Source organism: Panthera onca, chromosome C2 (genome assembly GCF_046562875.1).
Source record: "Panthera onca isolate mPanOnc1 chromosome C2, mPanOnc1 haplotype 2, whole genome shotgun sequence".
In the NCBI taxonomy this organism is placed as follows: Eukaryota; Metazoa; Chordata; class Mammalia; order Carnivora; family Felidae; genus Panthera; species Panthera onca.
In genome coordinates, this window is record NC_138347.1 from 18,968,394 (window position 1) to 18,988,365 (window position 19,972).

The window sequence follows — 19,972 nt, forward strand, 5'->3', positions numbered from 1 at the left end:
CAGGGAAGGGGCAGAGAGAGGGAGATACAGAATCCAAAGCAGGCTCCAGGCCCTGAGCTGTCAGCACAGAGCTGAGGTAGGTGATTTTAAAGACACTTTCCCGGCACCTGGGTGGCTCATGGTTCCTGAGTTCAAGCCCCGCCTCAGGCTCTCGGCTCTCTGCTGTCATCCCAAAGCCTGCTTTGGATCCTCTGACCTCCTCTCTCTGCCCCTCCCCTTCTTGCCCCCAGCCACTAAACACACGCACACACACACACACACACACACACACGCGCGCGCGCACACACACACACACACACACACCACACCTCTCATGAACTGTCTAAAATATATTTAATTTTATCCTGGTAAGTCGAGATGTAGAAAGGGATATTGGGAGATATAAGAAAGAGATGCCTTTTGAGGGGCATTTGAGTTGGGGTTTTGAGTTGAGTGGCATTTGAGTTGAGTTGAAGTTGTTTCTTCTCTCTTCTGATCTTCCTCTTACCTCTTTTCTATACTCTCTTCTCTTCCTTCTGCATTTAAAAGCTCCAACTTTTTAGCTGAGTTTCTTGATTAAGAAAAAGTGGCTGGCATTTAGCCTAATCTTCCACAGCATTTTTCAACGAGGAGCACTTTGGCTTTTGGCCTAACTTGACCGCGGTCTTTGTCAATAGTGGAGAATTTTAAAGAGAACTTGGCTTTCTGCTGTCAAGGCTCCTCTGGAAACATCAAAAAATAAAGACTCAGCTGGTACTTGGACCAAGTCTGACAGGTCCAGGGTTTTTTTCTCATTCCCTGTAGTCGGAGAAAACGCCATGGAAATAACAATGGAAGATTCATGGTAGTGGAACTCTCTCTAGTGTTAACCTCAAAAGTCTTAGTTAAGTAAAACTCATGAATAAATATTAAAATGTTTCAGAAAAATATGGAAGCAGCTAAACGCGGCAGATTGTTCACCTGGGTAGTAGGTATATGGTTATTTGCTAGCCTATGTCTTCTGTATGACTGAGATGTTTCACATTTATTTCACACGCGTTTCAAAATTTCATTCTTAGACCCCCCAAAATTAATGAAAAACTTAACTCTATCTTTATAAATAAGGAGCCAAAGTGAATTAACTCGGTATCTTCTCATCCTCATGCTAACTTGCAGGCTCTTTGAAACAGTCAAGTAGATAAAAATCTCTTTGCTTTATTACTGGCTCCTTCTGTCACCTGATCCAAGTGAAATTATTATTATCAAAACAGGCTTCATTTTATGGACAGCGAGGTGAGGCTTCATAGGGATTTTTCACTTGCTTAGAAGGACATAAAATTAACCTTTCTCAAACAAACAAAACACACCCATTTCTGTGTTTAAGAAAATAATATCGGGGCGCCTGGGTGGCGCAGTCGGTTGAGCGTCCGACTTCAGCTGGGTCACGATCTCGCGGTCCGTGAGTTCGAGCCCCGCGTCGGGCTCTGGGCTGATGGCTCGGAGCCTGGAGCCTGTTTCCGATTCTGGGTCTCCCTCTCTCTCTGCCCCTCCCCCGTTCATGCTCTGTCTCTCTCTGTCCCGAAAATAAATTAAAAAAAAAAAAAAAAAAGAAAATAATATCGATGGGGGGGCCTGGGTGGCTCAGTTGTTAAGCATCTGACTTTGGCTCAGGTCATGATCTCATGGTACGTGAGTTCAAGTCCCATCTGGTGAACTCGAGCCCCACCTCGGGTGAGCCACGCTTCTCTCTCTCTCTCTCTCTCTCTCTGCCCTTCCTGGGATTCTCTCTCTTTGTCTGCCCCTCACTCACTTGCACACCTCTCTCTCTCTAAAAAAGAAAAAAAGAATACTGATGACCAAAAAAATTTGGTGTATTAGTCAGAACTTGCGAGGAAGGGGTGGGTTACCTAAAACCTGGTTTCAGGGCCCAGGCATATTCTTTCCATTCACACATTAACTTAATGTTTCCTAACTGAGTAGAGGACTGTAGTCTAAACCAGTGCTTCTCAGACTAATGGACATCTGAATTAACAGAAGATCATGTTCAGATGAGATTCTGATGGAGGAGGTCTGAGGTGGGGCTGAAAGTCTGCATTTCTAACAAGCTACTGGGTAATGGTGATGCTGTTGATCCATGGACCACACTGAATTAGCATGGCAATATTCGAGTGTTTTTCGAATGTATTTCTTTTTCAATTAATTAAAAATGTTTATTTATTTTGAGGGGGGGATGAGGGAGGGGAGGGGCAGAGAGAGAGGATCTCAAGCAGGCTCTGCACTGTCAGCGTGGGGCCAGATGTGGGGCTCGACCTCACAATTGTGAGACCTAAGGTGACATCAAGGGTTGGATGCTTAATTGACTGAGCCACCCAGGTGCCCCTCAAGTGTATTTTTGCTACTGAAATAACAAATGGCAGGAGGAGGAAGTTTACCATGTAAACTTTGAATACTAGAATTAGGCCATGAATTCTCAATGGGTGCAATATTGCCCCCAAGGGGGGACAATTCTTTTGTTGGTGGTAAAAAAGCTTCAACAGATATATAGTCTAGCTGACCTGGAACAGCAGGGCTTTGAACTGCATGAGTCCACTTATACATGGATTTTTTCCCCCAGTAAATACAGTACTGTAAGTGTATTTTCTCTTCCTTATGGTTTCTCAATAACATTTTCTTTGCTCTAGCTTACTGCTTTGTAAGAATACAGTATATAATACACACAGCATACAAAATATGTGTTAATATACTGTTTGTGTTATCCGTAGGCTTCTGGTCAAAAGCATGAGGCACCTGGATGGCTCAGCCGGTTAAGTGGCCGACTTCCGCTCAGGTCGTGATCTCGAGGTCCGTGAGTTCGAGCCCCGCGTCGGGCTCTGTGCTGGTAGCTAGGAACCTGGAGCCTGCTTCTGTTTCTGTGTCTCCCTCTCTCTCTGCCCCTTTCTATTCGCACCCTGTTTCTCTCTGCCTTTCAAAAATTAATAAATGTTAAAAAGGGGCGTCTGGGTGGCTCAGTCGGTTAAGCGTCCGACTTCAGCTCAGGTCACGATCTCGTGGTCTGTGAGTTCGAGCCCCGCGTGGGGCTCTGGGCTGATGGCTCACAGCCTGGAGCCTGCTTCCGATTCTGTATCTCCCTCGCTCTTTGCCCCTCCCCCATTCATGCTCTGTCTCTCTCTGTCTCAAAAATAAATAAATGTTAAAAAAATTTTAAAAAGAAAACAAAAATGAATAAATGTTAAAAAAAATTTTAAAAAGGCTATTAGGAGTTAAGTTTTGGGTGGGGGGATTAAAAGTTATATGTGGATTTTCAAGTATGTGAGAGGTTGGTGCTCTAATCCCCTTGTTGTTCAAGGGTCAACTCTGTATCAGTGATACTAAAACGTCATGGAGGGGGTCACCTGGCTGGCTCAGTTTGTAGAGCATGCAACTCTTGATCTCAGGGTTGTGAATTTGAGCCCCACATTGGGTGTGGAAATTACTTAAAAATAAAATGTCATGGGGGTGGGTACTAGGAAAAAGTCTAAAAAAGCTACTCAGGGAAGATATAGAACCACTGCTCTAAACTATTATAAAAGCTCATGAAAGTGTCACAAGTAAAAAACAAAAAAAGTCAGCCAGCCTGTCTGTTTATAAATACTCAGTTACCAACATTTGAGATATCTGTTATATATTACTACCTGGATTCTCAAATTCTCATTGACAAACATGATGGAAATTTCTTATTGAAGAGAACACTGAATTGAATTTTCCAGCTTGTCAAAGTATCTAAATACTGTAGATTGCAAAGGAAAGGGATGAGAATAAATACACGATGATTATCAGAGATGACTTATACCAACAGGAAAATTAACCTAAGTTGAATAAAAAAACACAATCAGGTTACAAGTAAGTCAAAAGTTTAAAACTAGAATTGCAAATACACTCCCTTCTTTCAATGTTTTAAATGTGCACTACATTCTATTCTTTAAAAAAAATGTTTATTTTTGAGAGAAAGAGAGAGAGAGAGAGAGAGAGAGAGAGAGAGAGAGAGAGAGAGAGAGAGAGGATGTGCACATGTGAGCAAGCAGGGGAGGGGCAGAGAGACTGGGAGACAGAGGATCCGAAGCAGGCTCTGAGCTCAGCGCAGAGCCTGATGCTGGGCTCAAACCCATGAACCTTGAGATCATGACCTGGACTGAAGTCGGTCGCTTAACTGACTGAGCCACCCAGGTGCCCTTTCAATGTTCACTATCTTCTAAGTGCATTTCTTTATACTCCAAATCTATTTTATGTGTAATTATTTTTATAAGAATGAGATAATATGTGTCCCTTTAGTTGTTACACACTTGATGCAGAAAATGTTCTAATTAAAAACACGTAATTCCCCTTAACTATGGATTTGCACTAAACTACCTCCCATGCCCAAATGGCTGTGCTGCCCACCCACAGCATAGCAAAGAGGGCTGGTGCCTTCTGCTATGTAACAGAGCCCAGTGAAGCCAACTGATGTTATCTCCATGTGAAGTAAAGTGAGAAATCATCCAAATGTGGCCGGAACTAGACCCACAAGGGTCAGAGTATGAACAGGCAACTCCCAGTAACAAAAACTGATCTCACTGAGTATACCCATTAGTGTGCTAAATGCCTATGTATTAACTGCTTTAATTGTCCCCAGATGCTACAAGGTGTTATAATGGCTCCAATTTTTTATGATTAATTAGAAGGATGAGGTGCAAATAAACTAATAAAAGTCAAGGGCTAAAAAGTGGAGAGGAGGGATTTGAACAAAGGCAGCTTATCTCTGGAGCTGTGCTATCTCACCGGCATTTCACGTTGGTTGTATCCAACTAATTTGGGGTGGCTTTACGTGGTCAGGACCCAGCTTGCCTTCTCTCTGGGGCATGTCAAGTTTGCTGGGAAGAGGCAGGCAAGTGTCATAACCAAGGGAGTAGGAATAAGGTATCCTTCGGTCAGAATTTTTTTTAAAAACAGCTTTGTTAAGGTATAAGTCCCATGCTATACAATCTACCCATTTAAAGTGTAAATTCAGTGTTGTTCAGTATATTTATAGGGATGTGAAACCATCGCCATATCTAATTTTAGAACATCTTATTTTGACTGTCACAACTGTTACCCACAGATACATCTATATAAAACAGAAAACAAATTCTCAATAAACAATACTTGTCTTCAAAAAAAATTTTAAAAAAGAACATTTTAGTTTTTTCCTAAAAGAAACCTAGTACCCATTGCATTCACCCTCAGTCTCAACCCCTTTTCTCCAGTCCTAATCAACCACTAACCTACTTTCTGTCTCTATAGAGTTTCCTGTTCTGAACACTCAATATAAATTGAACCCTACACTATGTCATCTTTTCTGATGGGCTTCTTTTACTTCGCATGTTTTCTAGACTCATCCATGTTGTAGCATGTATCAGTACTTTATTCCTTTTCACTGATGAATAATATTCTGTCATATGGATTCACTACATTTTGGTTTTCATCCATTAGTTGTTGGACTTTTGGGTTGTTTCCACTTTTTGGCTGTTATGGCTAATGCTGCTATGAATATTCAGGTACAGCTTTTTGTTTGGATGTATGTTTTCATTTCTCTTGGTATATGCCTACGAGTTGAATTGCTAGGTTACACGATAACTGTACATTCAACATTTCAAGGAACTGCCAGACTGTTTTTCAAAGCAGCTGTACCACTTTCCATTCACACCAGCAGTGCCTGAAGTTTCCAGTATCTCCATATCCTCATCAGCACTTGTTAACAACTGCCTTTTTAATTATAGCCAACCTAATGGGTGTGAAGTAATAACTCACTTGGTTTAGATGTGCTTTCCCTGATGGTTAGTGATGTCGCTTTCACGCCTGCTGGCTATTTGCATATCTTCTTTGATAAATGTCTATTCAAACGTTTTGCCCACTTTTAATTTAGATTGGTTGCCCCTTTTTTGTTATTGAGTTGTGTTTTTTATATGTTCTGGATACAAGTTTCTTGTCGGATATATGATTTGCAATTTTTTTTTCCCATTCTGTGGAAATCTGATCACTTTCTTGATGCTTTGTGCAGAAAGTTTGATGTAGTGCAATTTATTTTTTTCTATTTTTACTTATGCTTTTTTTTTTTTTTTTAATCTAAGAAACCACTGCCTAACTCAAGGTCAAAATGGTTTACTCTTAAATTTTTTTCTAAGAGTTTTGTAGTTTTCGCACTTTCATTTAGGTTTATAATCCATTGAATTAATTTTGTGTATATGTTGTGAAGAAGTCATATAACTTTTGTGTATGTTGTCTGATATGGGAAATAAATCTCAGAAATAAACTCTGTTCTTTTCATGTGGATATCTGGTTGTCCCAGAAATATATATTGAAGATATTGTTCTCTCCCTATTATGTCTTGGTACATTTGTCAAAAATCAATTGACCATAAACGTAAGGGTTCATTTGTGGACTCTCAATTTTTCCATCATTCTATGTTTATCTGTAAGCCAGTGACACATCATCTTAAATACTGTAGCTTTATAGTTAAATTTTGAAAGCAGGAAGCATGCTTCTTCAAACTTTATTCTTCATTTTTTTAAGATTTTTTTTGTTTTTCTGGGTTCTTTGCAATTTTATATGAATTTTACGATCAGCTTGTCCATTTTTTCAAAAGCCAACTGGGATTTTGATAGGAATTATATTGCATCTTTTAATCAGTTTGGGGAGTATTACCATCTTGACAATATTAAGTTTTCTGATCCATGAATATAGAATATCTTTCCATTTTTTTAGGTCTTTATTTTCAATGATGTTTTGTAGTTTTCAGCGTACAAGTCTTGCGCTTCCTTTGCTAAATTTATACCTAAATAATTTACTCTTTTTGATGCTGTTGTAAATGGTATTGTTTTCTTAATTTTATTTTCAGAACTTTCAATGCCAGTCTATAGAAATACCATAGATTTTTGTATATTGATCTTGTATCCTGCAACCTTCTTGTACTCTTATTAGTTCTAATACATTTTTAATGGATTCCTTAGGATTTTCTATGTACAAAATCATGTCATCTTCAAATAGAGATAGTTTTGCTTCTTTTTTTTTTTTCAATCCAGATACTCATTTGCTCTTTTTTTAATGGAATGCTTCATGAATTTGTGTCTAATCCTGGTTCAGGGGCCATGCTAATCTTCATTGTATTGTTCCAATTTTAGTATATGTGCTGCTGAAGTGAGCACTTTTATTTCCTTTTCATGCCTAATTGTCCGGATATGACATTCAGTACAATGTTAAATAGAAGTGAAAGAGTGGGCATCCTTTTCTTTCTTGTTCCTACTTAAGGGCAAGTATTCAGTCTTTTAGCATCATGTATGATGTTATCTGTGGATGGTTGAGCAAGTTCCCTTCCATTCCTGATTTGTTGAGCATATTGATGAAGAAAGCATGTTAGATTTCATCAAATGCTTTTTCTGCATCTGTTGAGATTATCATGTGGTTTTTTTTGTCATTTATTCTATATATAGTGTATTACATTGATTAATATTCATATATTACACCACCCTTGAATTTCTGGGATAAATTTGGTCCTGGCATACAATCTTTTTATATTGCTGGATTCAGTTTGCTAGTATTTTGTTGAAGATTTTTTACATCTATATTCATAAGGGATTTTGGTCTACAGTTTGTTTTTTTCCTTGTGATGTATTTTTCTGGTTTTGGTATCAGATTATTCTGGCCTCATAACATGAATTAAAAGTGTTCCTGCCTCTCCAATATTTTGGAAGAGTTTGTAAAGAAAATTTTAAATTACTAATTTTATCTCTTTACTTATTATTGGCCTATTCAGATTTTTAATTTTTTTCTTGAGTTAGTTTGGGCAGTTTGTGTCTTTCTAGGAACTTGTACATTTCATCCAAGTTATCTGATTTGTTGGCATACAGTTGTTCATAGCTTTCCTTAAAATCTAACTTATTACTAGAAGGTTGGGAGTAACGTGCCCTCTTTTATTCCTGATTTTAGTAATTTGTGTTTTCTCTCTTTTTTCTTGGGCAGCTTAGCTAAAGGTTTTGTTTGATTTTGTTTATCTTTTCAAATAACTGACTTTTGGATTCATTTTCTCTGTTGTTTTTTCTGTTCACTATTTCATTGATCTCTGTTCTAATTTCCTCATTTCCCTCCTTTTGCTGCCTTTGGGTTTCGTTTGCTCTTTCTTATTCTAGTTCCTTAAGGCATAATGGTAGCTATTGCTTTGAAATCTTTTTAAATGTAGGCATTTACAGATATACATTTAGGAAGGAATGTGCACTTTTATTTGGTATAAAGAAAGTCTAATAGTTGACCCAAAACCTACCAGTGGGATTGAGTTACAATTGTACTTGGGTGCCTTTGCTTAGATTCTGATTCTGTGGCACAGAAGCAACCAAAATACACAAGTTTAAATATATCGACTCCAGTAGGCTTGTGTTTCAGTGGTGACAATTATTCAGAGTTCGTATACTTTTTCTTAATTTTGAAGGGCCATTTATTTGATGACAATTGTGAAACGTTCCCAAACCTGTCACATGTAGTAAGTCTGCGGTCTGAGAAAGCGTTACTGGCATTTGCAAGCATTGCAGAAATTTAATAAACTGTCGCCAAACCATTTGCTTGTTCGAATGCCAAGGTTTCCTTCCCCACATCACATGCAGTGTCCTGCTGCCAACACTTATCAAAATACTCCCACAGTTGTCACAGAGAACTGTTCAGGGAGTTTCTATTTCTTTCTCTAGTTGTCCCTGTATGTCACTGCCTTTGCCACTTCTACTTGGGGATTCATTTGAACAACCTGAATACTATCAGTACGCGGAGCAGTTGAGTATCAAATCGTGGACTGAAAACCTAAGCATGGCTGAGATGTAGCTACAGATATTGACATATAGGGTGCAGCGAGACTGGGAAGGACAACTCATGCTTTGCTCTCTATGGGTTTGAATTTTTATAGAGACGTTATGTTGTTTGTGTAATGTAAAAGAGCAATAAAAGCATTAAGAACATTTGAGAGGGAATCTGGAGGAAAACACTAAGGGAAGTCTGGATAGAACAACTCATTCTAATTGCAGATATACAATTAGGTAGTACAAGCATCTATATAATAGGATTGAGAGATATAATCCAGCGCTTTGAAACAGAGATTGGCAAATTACTGGCTCTGAGTTTGCATTTCCTCTGAGTACTCCAACAGATAAGCGCCAGACTCAAACAGGTAAATGCCAGGCCACATTTAAAAAGCTCTTGCGTACGAAGCGGGAAAGGAGGAAGATGAGAGGGTGTGACTTTGGACCCCATTCACCCATTCAAAGATGCATGAAAGCGTAGCCTTTTACCACTATGATAATATCTGCAACTTTCATCTGGAACAAACACATCTCTGCTTTGTCTTGTTGGTTAATGGCTTTGATGGACATTTTGGCAGAGTACCTATCAAAATTTCAAACACATATACCCTGGACCAAACAATTCCACTGCTAGGAACCTGTGCTGAAGAAATATACCAGTGCACAGATTTTAGATAGCAGATGCTCACTGCAGCAAAATAGTTCAAATATCCTGAGTGTACTTCAGAGAGAGTATGTTTAAGTAAATTATGGTCCAACTGTCCCAAGGTCATAGGGCTAAGAAGTAGAGATCTGGGATCTAATACATGCTTTTACTTCCTCACGTAAATACATTTCATGAGTTAGTCAGTGGGTGTGGGTGGTTTTGGGGCATTCAGGACTCAGCTTGTGTGTTCTTCCCAGGGCAGGTCAAGATTGGATGGTGGGGAGAGGAGGAGGGACAGGCGAGTGTCATGGCCAAGGAATAAGGAATAAGACAGGGGAAAGTCCAAAGTTTAAAACAACAATAAAAAGTGGGAAAAAAAGGAGTTATGCATAATTAGGGAGAGGAACTCTGGAGGAAAGTATTTCACTTCACCAAAGAGCATCACTTTAGCTAATTTTCACCCTCAGGAGCCATCCTGAAAGACGCTAAGTGAACTGGAAGGTACTCACTCTGAAACCGGATGGAGGAAGGAAGGAGGAGCTTAATTCTGGAGAATATATCTGTCCCTTTTCATCAAAGAAAATCCATATTAACATGTGTTTGAGGGATTAGTACATCTTTGAAGTCCTAAGCAAATGGGAAGAGAATTCTTGCAGTGTTCCCAGAACTGTGAAATGAAGGGTTTGGTGTGGCTGTTGCAGGGTGGGATGATTCAGAGCATTTTAAGGAGCACATGCCAATTTTCAGAAGTCCTGGCATTTTCCACATGCCCTGGTGTTTCCAGTTTTCCCAGATGCTACCCTCGCATTCTGCATGACCTTGAGCCAAATACCGATCTTTCTGTGAATCATCTTCTCCATCTAGTAAATGAGGCGGCTGGAATAAATGATCCACACACTGCCTTCAACTTGTGATTCAATGTCTCATCCTCAAGACTTACTGAATCATTAACATTTTAAATCAGCATTACTTGGTATTTATTAATGAAGGTTAGAAGCAAAAAGTGTACTTTCCTAACACAATTCTTACATGCATGCACACACGCACGCACACACACACACACACACACACACACATTTGTCAAATGAAATAGAAAATATTACCTAAAAAAAACCCTTTCACGTTGGTGATTTGTATCTCTGGTCCTCTCTTGTTTACTAGTAACAAAGAATGGATTTTCTTGTGGTGTGAGCAAGAAAGGAATGGCTTAAAGGAGGAATGCTAGCGGAAGGAGTGGGCGATACGTATATTTTTATATTCAACTGCATTTCATTTCTCCAGAAGCCCATAGATTCTCTCTCTCTCTCTCTCTCTCTCTCTCTCTCTCCACTGCTGCCTCAAAGTGAAGGTACCAATTTGCCCCATGGTATCACACTAACAGAAAGAAAAGCCTTGAGTTGCGCCTGATTTTTCCTGTGTTCTTATAATCTCAGGAGTTGTGTGTTTGTCTGTACCTTTCAGGCCACGTGGATGTGGAGGGTGTTGAGCCCTGCTATGAGATCATTGACAGAAATGTTTGCGTGTGACTATTATGTAGTAAGTGTAAAATGCATGGCAAGTGCTTCTTTCATTATTTGATTTCTTAAATACAGCTCGTTTTGAGTGCGTCATAGATGTCTAATTACAGGGGGGTGTCATGACCGAGAGCCCCAGACACTGAACTCTGAAATCCACCGTTTGCTCTGAGGGCACACCTCCCACCGGCTGCTCCCAGCCGGGAGGCTGAGTGTGGCCGGCCTGCCCCTGGGAGACTGGGAGCCTTCTAGTGGTAGGCTTGGGCTTAAGGAGTCCCCCCCCTTCCTTTCTTGGTCTTGACCAGGCTTCCTTATTCTGCTTGGGTGGGGGGGGGGGGGGGGTCAGGAATGCCTCCATTGTCTCTTCCTTTCCCTTGGATTTCACGTGAAGCCAGTCTTCCCCTCTTCTCTCACTGGTATGGAGCCCAAATGAAATCTTTGCATATTTAACTCTGTCTTGGTGCCCATCCTCAAGAGAACTGTACGAACAGATTGACGTTGATTCAAAGCACAGCTTTGCAAGGCAAAGAACTATGTGTTTGCTATGCTACATTTTAGGTCATAAAGGGGGAGGAAATAAGTCTATACATTTGGGTTAGCTGATAGAGGCACCCAGAACTCTCAAGGATACACAAAAAAATTAATAACAGTGATATCCTGTGTGAGGTTTTTGGGGATGAATGGGGATAAGAACTGGGACAGAAACTTTTCAAGGTATACCTTATATATTTTCTCGAGTTTTCAAGCAAATAAATGTATAACAATTTGAAAACGTAAAATCAAATGTTTTCATTAAAAAAACACATGAATTTGAGAGAAAAACAAAGCATGACTTTTGGAGATGGACCTGAGCTGGAGTCCCTTATCAGCTAGTGATCTTGGGAAAATAACCAGTCTTGGGTGGGTAACCGAGCAATTGGATTCTAGATGTCAGTGAGTTATTTTTCTCCTTGAATTCGATAACCTCATTCGCCAGATCCCAAGAAGGCATACACTGCCCACTGGATTGCCACCGGGCTTGGCCATTGAAATTGCTGGGGCTAGGGGACCATGAGGCCGAGAGCTAGTGAGCCTGAGAAGATTTCAAGAACCAGTGCACTGAGCAGACCAAACTCTCCCTTCCCTCCGCCAGGTAACCACAAGTCCCAGGCTGGTGGGGGGTGGCCGGGGGGCCGTTTGGATTCCGGAATGAAATTGCTGAACCTGTAGCATTGCAATGTGAGCAAACTTCTGTGGTTGAAAACTGTGGTTTATTCCCCCAACTTTTCATTTTGAAAAATTTCAGAATACACTTGAAAGAGTAATATAATCAGCACCTCACTTAGCCTCACCAGTTGCTGACATTTTGCCACATTTGCTGAATTTCTCTTGCTTCCTCTCCAGATATAAAGCCCTCCATTTTTACTGAGCCATTAGAGAATTAGTTATAGGCAGGAGGATACTTACTCCTAAATATTCCCCCATCCTACGAACATGGATTTCCTCCTTCATGACCATAATTCTGTTATCAAATCCAAGAAATACAACATTGATCCAATAATATTTACTATACAGTTCATATTCAAATTTGTCATACTAATGTCCTCGGAATTTTTTTGCTTTCAAATCCCAAACCTGAATAAGGATCATACATGGCCATTCATTGCCTATCTCTTTAGGCTCCCTTAATTTAGAACAGCTCCCGAATTTTTTTGGTTCATCTGTCGTGGAACCGATATTTTTGAAGAGCTTAGGCCAGTTGCTTTGTAGAATGTGTCATTTTCTGGATATATCTGATTTCTTTTCCTCGCGGTTCTTTAGAATCAGGTTAGACATTTATACTACATGGGTGATGTTTATATCACAACCAGGAGGCACAAATAGTGTCAGATGGTCCCATTTTGGGTGATGATAATTTTGACCACTTGGGTAAGGTGGTGTGCAGTAGATTTCTCCATTGAAATTTCCTTTATCCCTTTGGGGGATAACCTCTGGGGTGATAGACACCAGGAGAATATCTTGATCTTGGAAAAATGTTCCCCAATGCTGTTAGCATCCACAGGTGACTCATTTCTGAAACAATTGTTACACTGGTAGATGCAGAGTGGTGATTTTTCCCCATTCTGTGGTTCTACCCTCTGGATTTTGTAAAGAAAACTTCCTCTCTGCTCCCATTTATTTTTTAGTATCGCTATGAACTGGATTTTTAACATATACAATAATGTTAGACTCCTTTATCAGTATTCTTTTTGTTATTTAAACAGTCCTAAATTTGTACAATGAAAACCCTTGTCAAGCTGGATCCTGTGCCCTTTGAGCATGTTTCTGCCTGTCTTTGAGTATTTTCTTGCTTTCTGACACAACAAGACGTTCTATCTAGGCCGACCTTTGATAGTTACTGCCACAGACCTGATGACTCTTTTTGTTTGGGAGAGAGACCGAGAGAGTGAGGCTAAGATTTGGGGAGAAAGTTGGTAAAGAAGGAGGTCAGAAAGGAGATTTAGTGTAAGGAAATATTTTGGGGGAGTTCTTGATCTACTGTGGGTAGGTCTCCCAGGTTCTCCAAACCTGCATTTCCTCTTCTGGAAAATAAAGATTATTATGTGCCTATTGAAGGAGTAGGTTGCAAGAATTAATAAACCTGATTGATTGGCATATGTTCAACACCTGTTGGACATTACCATTACTAACATCCTTCCAAGTTAATTTCTGTGATAATTGTGGCTTCCAATTATCCTCCCAATGTGACATATATAGGATTAAACTTGCTTAAATTTATGTTCTGAGGTTTTGTTTAAATATTGCTCTAAAATGTTCTGAAGGCAACTAGATGGGGTTCAAGTCTAAAGGGACTGATAAAACAAAGATCTTTCAAGAGAGTAATTGTATGCAAGTTTAAGGAGAAAGCAAAAGACACACACATCATACATACATGTGTATCTATATTTCATAGTTTGAAATTGTATCTTAAATGAGAAGTGGCCTAGTAAAATTTGGCTGGCATTATCAAAGCTCTACTGCTTATTTACATTTCTTCCCCTCTCCACGCCTCCCATTTTTTATTTTAATTTTTTTTTAATGTTTATTTTTGAGAGAGAGAGAGAGAGAGAGAGAGAGAGACAGAGTGAGCAGGGGAGGGGCAAAGAGAGGGCCACGAAGAATGGGAAGCAGGCTCCAGGCTCTGGGCTGTCAGCACAGAACCCAGTGGGGGGCTCGAACCCACAAACCGTGAGATCATGACTTGAGCTGAAGTTGGATGCTCAACCTACTGAGCCACCCAGGTGCCCCTGCATTTCTTATTTTAAAACCAAAGATAATTACACTCCCTGAGCTGTTGGGAATATAAAATTCAGGCCACGGAGACACATCTATGGAGGCAGGGAATCTCTGTTGTTGTCTTCCAGTTTTATAAGTGACATACAACACTTTCAGTTTAAGGCGTACAGCACAAAGACTTAAAATACATGCATACAGCACGAGGATTAGCACAATAAGTTAACACGAGTGGCTTCACTGTGTTTGTGATGAGAACTTTCAAGATTTACTTTTTTTAAGCAACTTTCAAATACACCATACAGTACTGTTAATTATAGTCGTCATGCTGTACATTAGCTCCCAAGTGCTGATTTGTCTTATAACTGGGAGTTTGTGATTCGTGACCACATTCACCCAGTTTCCCAAGGGAAGGCACGGAGCCCTGCCTGGTATTTGTTCCTTAGCAAGTACCGCCCCCTGGTGGTGATATGTTCCCATGGCAAGTCAGAACCCAGCGGGGGGGGGGGAGCGGGGGGGGGCGGGGGGGGCGGGGGGGGGGAAGGACATGGGTTGAATTTGTGAACTTAACAAGCCTTAAGTAAAGCCACAGCATTCGACCACTTTGAATAAAAAGCATTATCATACTTACCATCTACGGAATGCTTCCTTCAATGGCAATAACATCCTGGGGTATAATAACGGTATTAGACGCTGCTCTGGAACTGCCCGCAAAGACAGTCAATCATTCAACACGTACCTACAGAGCTCGTACTGTGTGCCATGCATCGTTCCGGGCCCTTGGGATGAGACAAAAATTCCACCCCAGTGAGATAGGGAAACTGAAGGGCTCCATAGAACTCTTTTTCTTCCTTTTCCTACTTCTATTTCCCCCTCTGCTATTCTTGCTAGGACCTGCACCCCCATTTTACACATGCCTTATAATGCAAATAGTGTATGTCGTCCTTGTAAGGGACTTCTTTAGAATAGATAACTTTTTTTTTATCCTATTCTATCCTAGTCTGGTGAGAATGACCAGAGGAAGCTATCATACAGTATTCCAGACCACCTGCGCTAGACATCTGGACACCAAGATACCCTGGCTTGAAGGAGTAAGACCTGGACCCTCATCTTTGTTCTCACTGGTTCCTGGATGCCTAAGAGGACACCTACACCCGACCACCGACTGTCCTCAGTGAAAAACCCCAGACCCCAAGCAAAGACGAGGCTCTCTCTTTTCCTTTGAATCCCCCCGACGCTGTCTGTGATCGTACTCTCTCTGTACCTTCAACAAACTCTGTTTTCGCCTCCTGCACGCATCCTGCACGCATCCAGGGACCCTCTTAAGTACCCCCTTAAGACTCTGGGTCCGCAGAACGGCCTGCCAGCATCACCGGGATGCCTTTTTACATGCTGTTTATATTCTCTGTATACTACACAAACGAATCTAACTTGTAAAGAGCTATACGAATTATAGAGTTCCCTTCAATGGCTCAATAAATGGAGAACCCTGGCGCAGATCACCCTCACAAAACCGAGAGTTAAGATGCCATTAGCTTGACCGGCCGGGCAGACCACGAAAGCAAATCCACAGAAGCTGTCTTTGCCCAGTTCTTCTCCCCAGAAATATTCTTTGCGGGGAGCAAGGGTTTCTCCCAGCCTTTCGGGCTCGAACTCGCGGAGGGAGGAGGGTGATGGCGCGGGTCGGACTCTGCGACCCCAAAGAGGACGCCCGTCTCCCTGCACAGCTCCCGGGGGTGGCGGACCCGTCGCCCTGCGGTCCAGCACCTCTTGGTCACCCTCTGCGCCCCTGGAACGTACCCCAGCTCCAGACCTCCTGACCTGCCGCCACTAATCCTCAGCGAGACGCAAACGCGCCCCCTGGTGGAGGCGTGCAGCGCGGCCGATGGGACCGGAACAAAAGTGTTCTACGGAACGCGGTGCGGGCTCAGAGTTTCCGGGGAGGAGGGCAGAGGAGGACCTGTACGAGGCGGTTCCTTCAGCAGCGGAGGAGGCAATGGCTTTGGGGGTCCGGGGGCTGCGTCTCTGGCGGGCCGCCCCTGCTGGCGGGGCTGGCTGGAGTGAGTTTCAGCGGCCGTGAGGACGGAGAGAGAGGATTAAAGGATTGTCGGCTCGGATTGGGCCTGAGGGGGGTCCTGGGAGGTCTCACGGAGCTGCGGGCGCAGGAGGGTCTTTACGTCCTGGCTGTGGCGGCCACCCCTTCCCGGCCCGGGGAAACAGATCTCGGGGCGCTGGGTGGGTACGGGGCCGTGGGAGGAGCTTGGGGCGTCTCTGAGAAGGATCCCGCGTCGTGGTGCAAACGTGTCCTTGTTTTCCCATTGGAATACTCGTACTGGCTTTGTCAAATCCTCTGATTGAGGGTTTGGAAAATAAGCTCAGCATTTCTCGCTCCAGATATCGATAGTTTTGGCGAGGGAGCCCCAGTCTCCTGGAGCTTTCTTGTCCCCAAAACGTTTCAAGGCGACAACTTTGCTCACCTTCCCAATGACTAGTGTGACTTTGACTACTTCCTGGTTACCTTTTGCCTCTTATTGTAAAGCACAGTTTGGAATACGACAGAGGAAATTGATGGGCAATGGGGATCTGATGGTGAGAGACCCAAGTTGAAGGAAAGGTGTGGATCTGGGCTAGCTGCGGGTTTCTTCCCTTGGCATTTTTGTTATTAATATTAGAAAGTGGTTTAAGTTAATCTCTGAGCGCATTTTGGCGAACGGCGTTTTAAACTCGTGTTGCCCCGCATTCTTGTAGGACGGTGGTGCGGGGTGGGGTATCATCGGTGTGTTACTCATTCACTGTTTATATTTATCGTAACTTCTACACAGGATTGATAGCAACATCGCCAGCTTCGCACCTGTCACCGACAGAACTGATAGAAATGCAGAATGACCTCTTTAATAAAGAGAAAAACAGGCAGTTATCATTAACTCCTCGAACTGAGAAGATTGAAGTTAAACACGTTGGGAAAACGGACCCTGGCACTATCTTCGTGATGAATAAAAACGTTTCAACTCCTTATAGTTGTGCTATGCGTAAGTAGTGAATCAGGATACAGTTTTGACTTTCCCATGAGCTGTGCAGAAGGACTGGTTCAGAAGAGACAAGACTCGGTAATTGCTCCCTAACCTTACAGAAGTTCTTTATCCAGCATCTTCTTCTCTCTTCACTGTCACTTTAGCTCTGGAGGGTCCTGTGGGTCTTGAAAGGTTGGTACTGTGATGCACAGGTTTCCTGGCACTCAAACTTGAATCTGGCTAGGTTTGGGGTGCCGTAATTGTTTCTGGCAGAAGAAGACGGAGGTGAAAGCCTTGTTACTATACTAGTGTGCTTGCCTTTTTTAGACAGCACCCATGGGGGGCTCGTTAAAGGAATTTGGGATAGAGGGACTGCCCAGGCCTCCGAGGACCAGCTTTTTAGGCCTTCTTTTCCTTTCTAGCTCTTTATGGCCTAACTTAAACCTTAGGTGCTTCCCGCTTGCCTGATTGTGTGTTATGTGTTTCTTTATACGTCCGTGTACATGTAGTGAATGTGTAAGTGGAAGTGTGCATGGGGTGAATGCGGTTAGGGTAAAAGTGTGTGTTGGGATTCATATCTTAAAGGAGAGGACTGTGCCCTGTGTGTGATTTGGTGTGTAAATGAAGGGAACAGAGCCTCTGTATGGATTATTTTTGATCAAAATGCTTTCAAAGCAGCTTTGATAGAATTGGTAATATTTAAATTTAGAAAGCTCCCCAAATAGGTATATACACCAGGATGCTCATTTAAACCACATTGTTTAAATTTTTGGAAAACGGAGTAGTGATTCCATTCAAGTAATTAACAATTTTAGTTAAAAGCTTAAGATAGTCTACATTCTCAGTCTTTTTTTCACTCTGGCACTTGGATGAGTCCTTATGACTGTTGTTTGGTTGTTCTGTGAACATTTATTTGAACCTTTGCTGTGTGATAGGCATTAGGATTACAGAGGAGGGTTAGGACGAAGCACAGGCCCTTGAGGGGTTTTGTGGGTTTTGAGGGGTGGAGATGAAGCCTTTGTGCCCCCCCTCAGCATGACACCTGCACTGACAAGTGCTTCTCCTTCATACTTTCGACCGTTCAGTACACTTTTGAGTATTTACTGTATTACAGGCCTGGGGCTAGGTTCTGGATATACTGATGAGTGAACAAAAACGGACGTGATCCTCTCTCTGTGGGACTTATTTAGACTCTAGCCCTGTAGTTTGAGCACTTCTGTGACTAGCTGTGTACTTGAAGAACATCTAATCAGGCTTAGAGTTAGAGTTGCATTCCGGTCAAAGAACAGACCAGGGCTGATGGGCTTATATGTGAATTCATACCCATAATTAAAAACTGTTAAGGTATTTCACTTGGACAGTCCATTTAGGGAAGGACGAGGTGGTGTAGGAGCAAGACACCCAACCCGTTTTGACCAGATTTACTATGGATGTATATTTATGTATACAAGTGTAACTCTTGGCAGATTGTTTTACTACTTAATAATAGATTAACTTCAAATTAGACTTAGCCTCAATGGTTTTTGTAAACGGTTTGGGCAGTTTTGTTAATAATAACACATTGGGTGTGTTGGGTATTATTTTTTTATTGGTACAGAGGTACTATGTAATGCTTTTTTTTCTCCCAGAGGAAGTCAGCTTGCAGAATCTTGCCTTTCTGTTGGTTTTATTTCTTAATGTAGCACTTAAACACGTAACTCTTCAATTTGAGTTTTGTTAGATTCAGACCTTCAATCTATTTTAAATTCCTAGATTTAAGTGAGTGGCACTGCGGGAAGTCCATTCTGGCTCTTGTGGACGGACAGCCTTGGGACATGTATAAACCTTTGACCAAATCCTGTGAAATTGAATTTCTTACTTTCAAAGATCGTGATCCTGGAGAAGTGAATAAGGTATTTCTACTTCTGTGTTCTTTTTTTTTCCTCCTAGTGTTCTTCTTCTTCTTTAACATCTGTTTTGCTTTGGAGTATGAGATGTGCAAACGTGGCCAAGGTCAAATGTTGTAATGCCCGTGATAATCAGCGTTTTGATTTTTTTGCATTTTCACAAGCTCACAAAGTACCAGTGGCATCCTTTCTTTGTATTTTGGTTTGAGAAAACTGTGTGACTTGTATTTTACTTTCATGACTTTGTTCCACAGACATTTGTTGATTATCCTCTATATTTCATTCTCTCTGCTGCTTGAATTCAGCCGTTGACCATCGTTGGATTATTTCAGTAGCTTTTTAACTCTCTGTCCCCACCTCCCTTTTTAATACTAAAGTCTTCCTTAGTAGGCCTGTAAGACTTTTTTTTTTTTTTTTAATTTTTTTTTTAACGTTTATTTTTGAGACAGAGAGAGACAGAGCATGAACGGGGGAGGGGCGGAGAGAGAGGGAGACACAGAATCGGAAGCAGGCTCCAGGCTCTGAGCCATCAGCCCAGAGCCCGACGCGGGGCTCGAACTCACGGATCGCGAGATCGTGACCTGAGCTGAAGTCGGACACTTAACCGACTGAGCCACCCAGGCGCCCCAGGCCTGTAAGACTTTTATTAAGCGACATGACTGAGTGTTGTGTCATTTCTTCCTCATGACTTTTCAGGCCCTGTGGGATCTGACCCCAGCGTGGCTTTCAAGCTTCACCTTCGCTGCATCTTTCCACTTCCTCTCTGCTGTGGCCACATTTGAGGACGTGGTCACTAGTGGTTTTTGCTGTGTGAGCCTCCTGGCTTTTATGGGTGTCCTTCTTCAACTCTGGGTATTTTCTTTCCTCCCTGTTA

The 19,972-nt window shown here is 41.8% G+C and overlaps 1 protein-coding gene, 2 long non-coding RNA genes and 1 other non-coding gene across 5 annotated transcripts in view; 2 read left to right on the forward strand and 2 right to left on the reverse strand.

Moving 5' to 3' along the window:
- Positions 1 to 15,986, forward strand: LOC132683898 (uncharacterized). The gene is made up of 4 exons (XR_009612461.2): positions 1 to 76; positions 2,721 to 2,799; positions 11,926 to 12,081; positions 15,202 to 15,986. It is a non-coding gene; the product is annotated as an uncharacterized LOC132683898 (long non-coding RNA).
- Positions 70 to 16,087, reverse strand: LOC132683897 (uncharacterized). Its single transcript, XR_009612460.2, has 3 exons — positions 16,002 to 16,087; positions 14,833 to 14,980; positions 70 to 777 (listed from the first exon to the last, which is right to left on the reverse strand). It is a non-coding gene; the product is annotated as an uncharacterized LOC132683897 (long non-coding RNA).
- Positions 7,048 to 7,154, reverse strand: LOC132684418 (U6 spliceosomal RNA). Its single transcript, XR_009612641.1, has one exon. It is a non-coding gene; the product is annotated as a U6 spliceosomal RNA (small nuclear RNA).
- The window catches only part of MRPL39 (mitochondrial ribosomal protein L39), a 20,227-nt gene continuing 16,326 nt past the window's right edge, over positions 16,072 to 19,972 (forward strand). For both annotated transcript variants that reach the window (XM_060640317.2, XM_060640318.3), the window contains exons 1-3: positions 16,072 to 16,261; positions 17,024 to 17,230; positions 18,965 to 19,104. In XM_060640317.2, the coding sequence (XP_060496300.2) occupies positions 16,087 to 16,261; positions 17,024 to 17,230; positions 18,965 to 19,104 (522 nt within the window). In that variant the 5' untranslated portion in view covers positions 16,072 to 16,086. The remainder of the gene's footprint in view (positions 16,262 to 17,023; positions 17,231 to 18,964; positions 19,105 to 19,972) is intronic.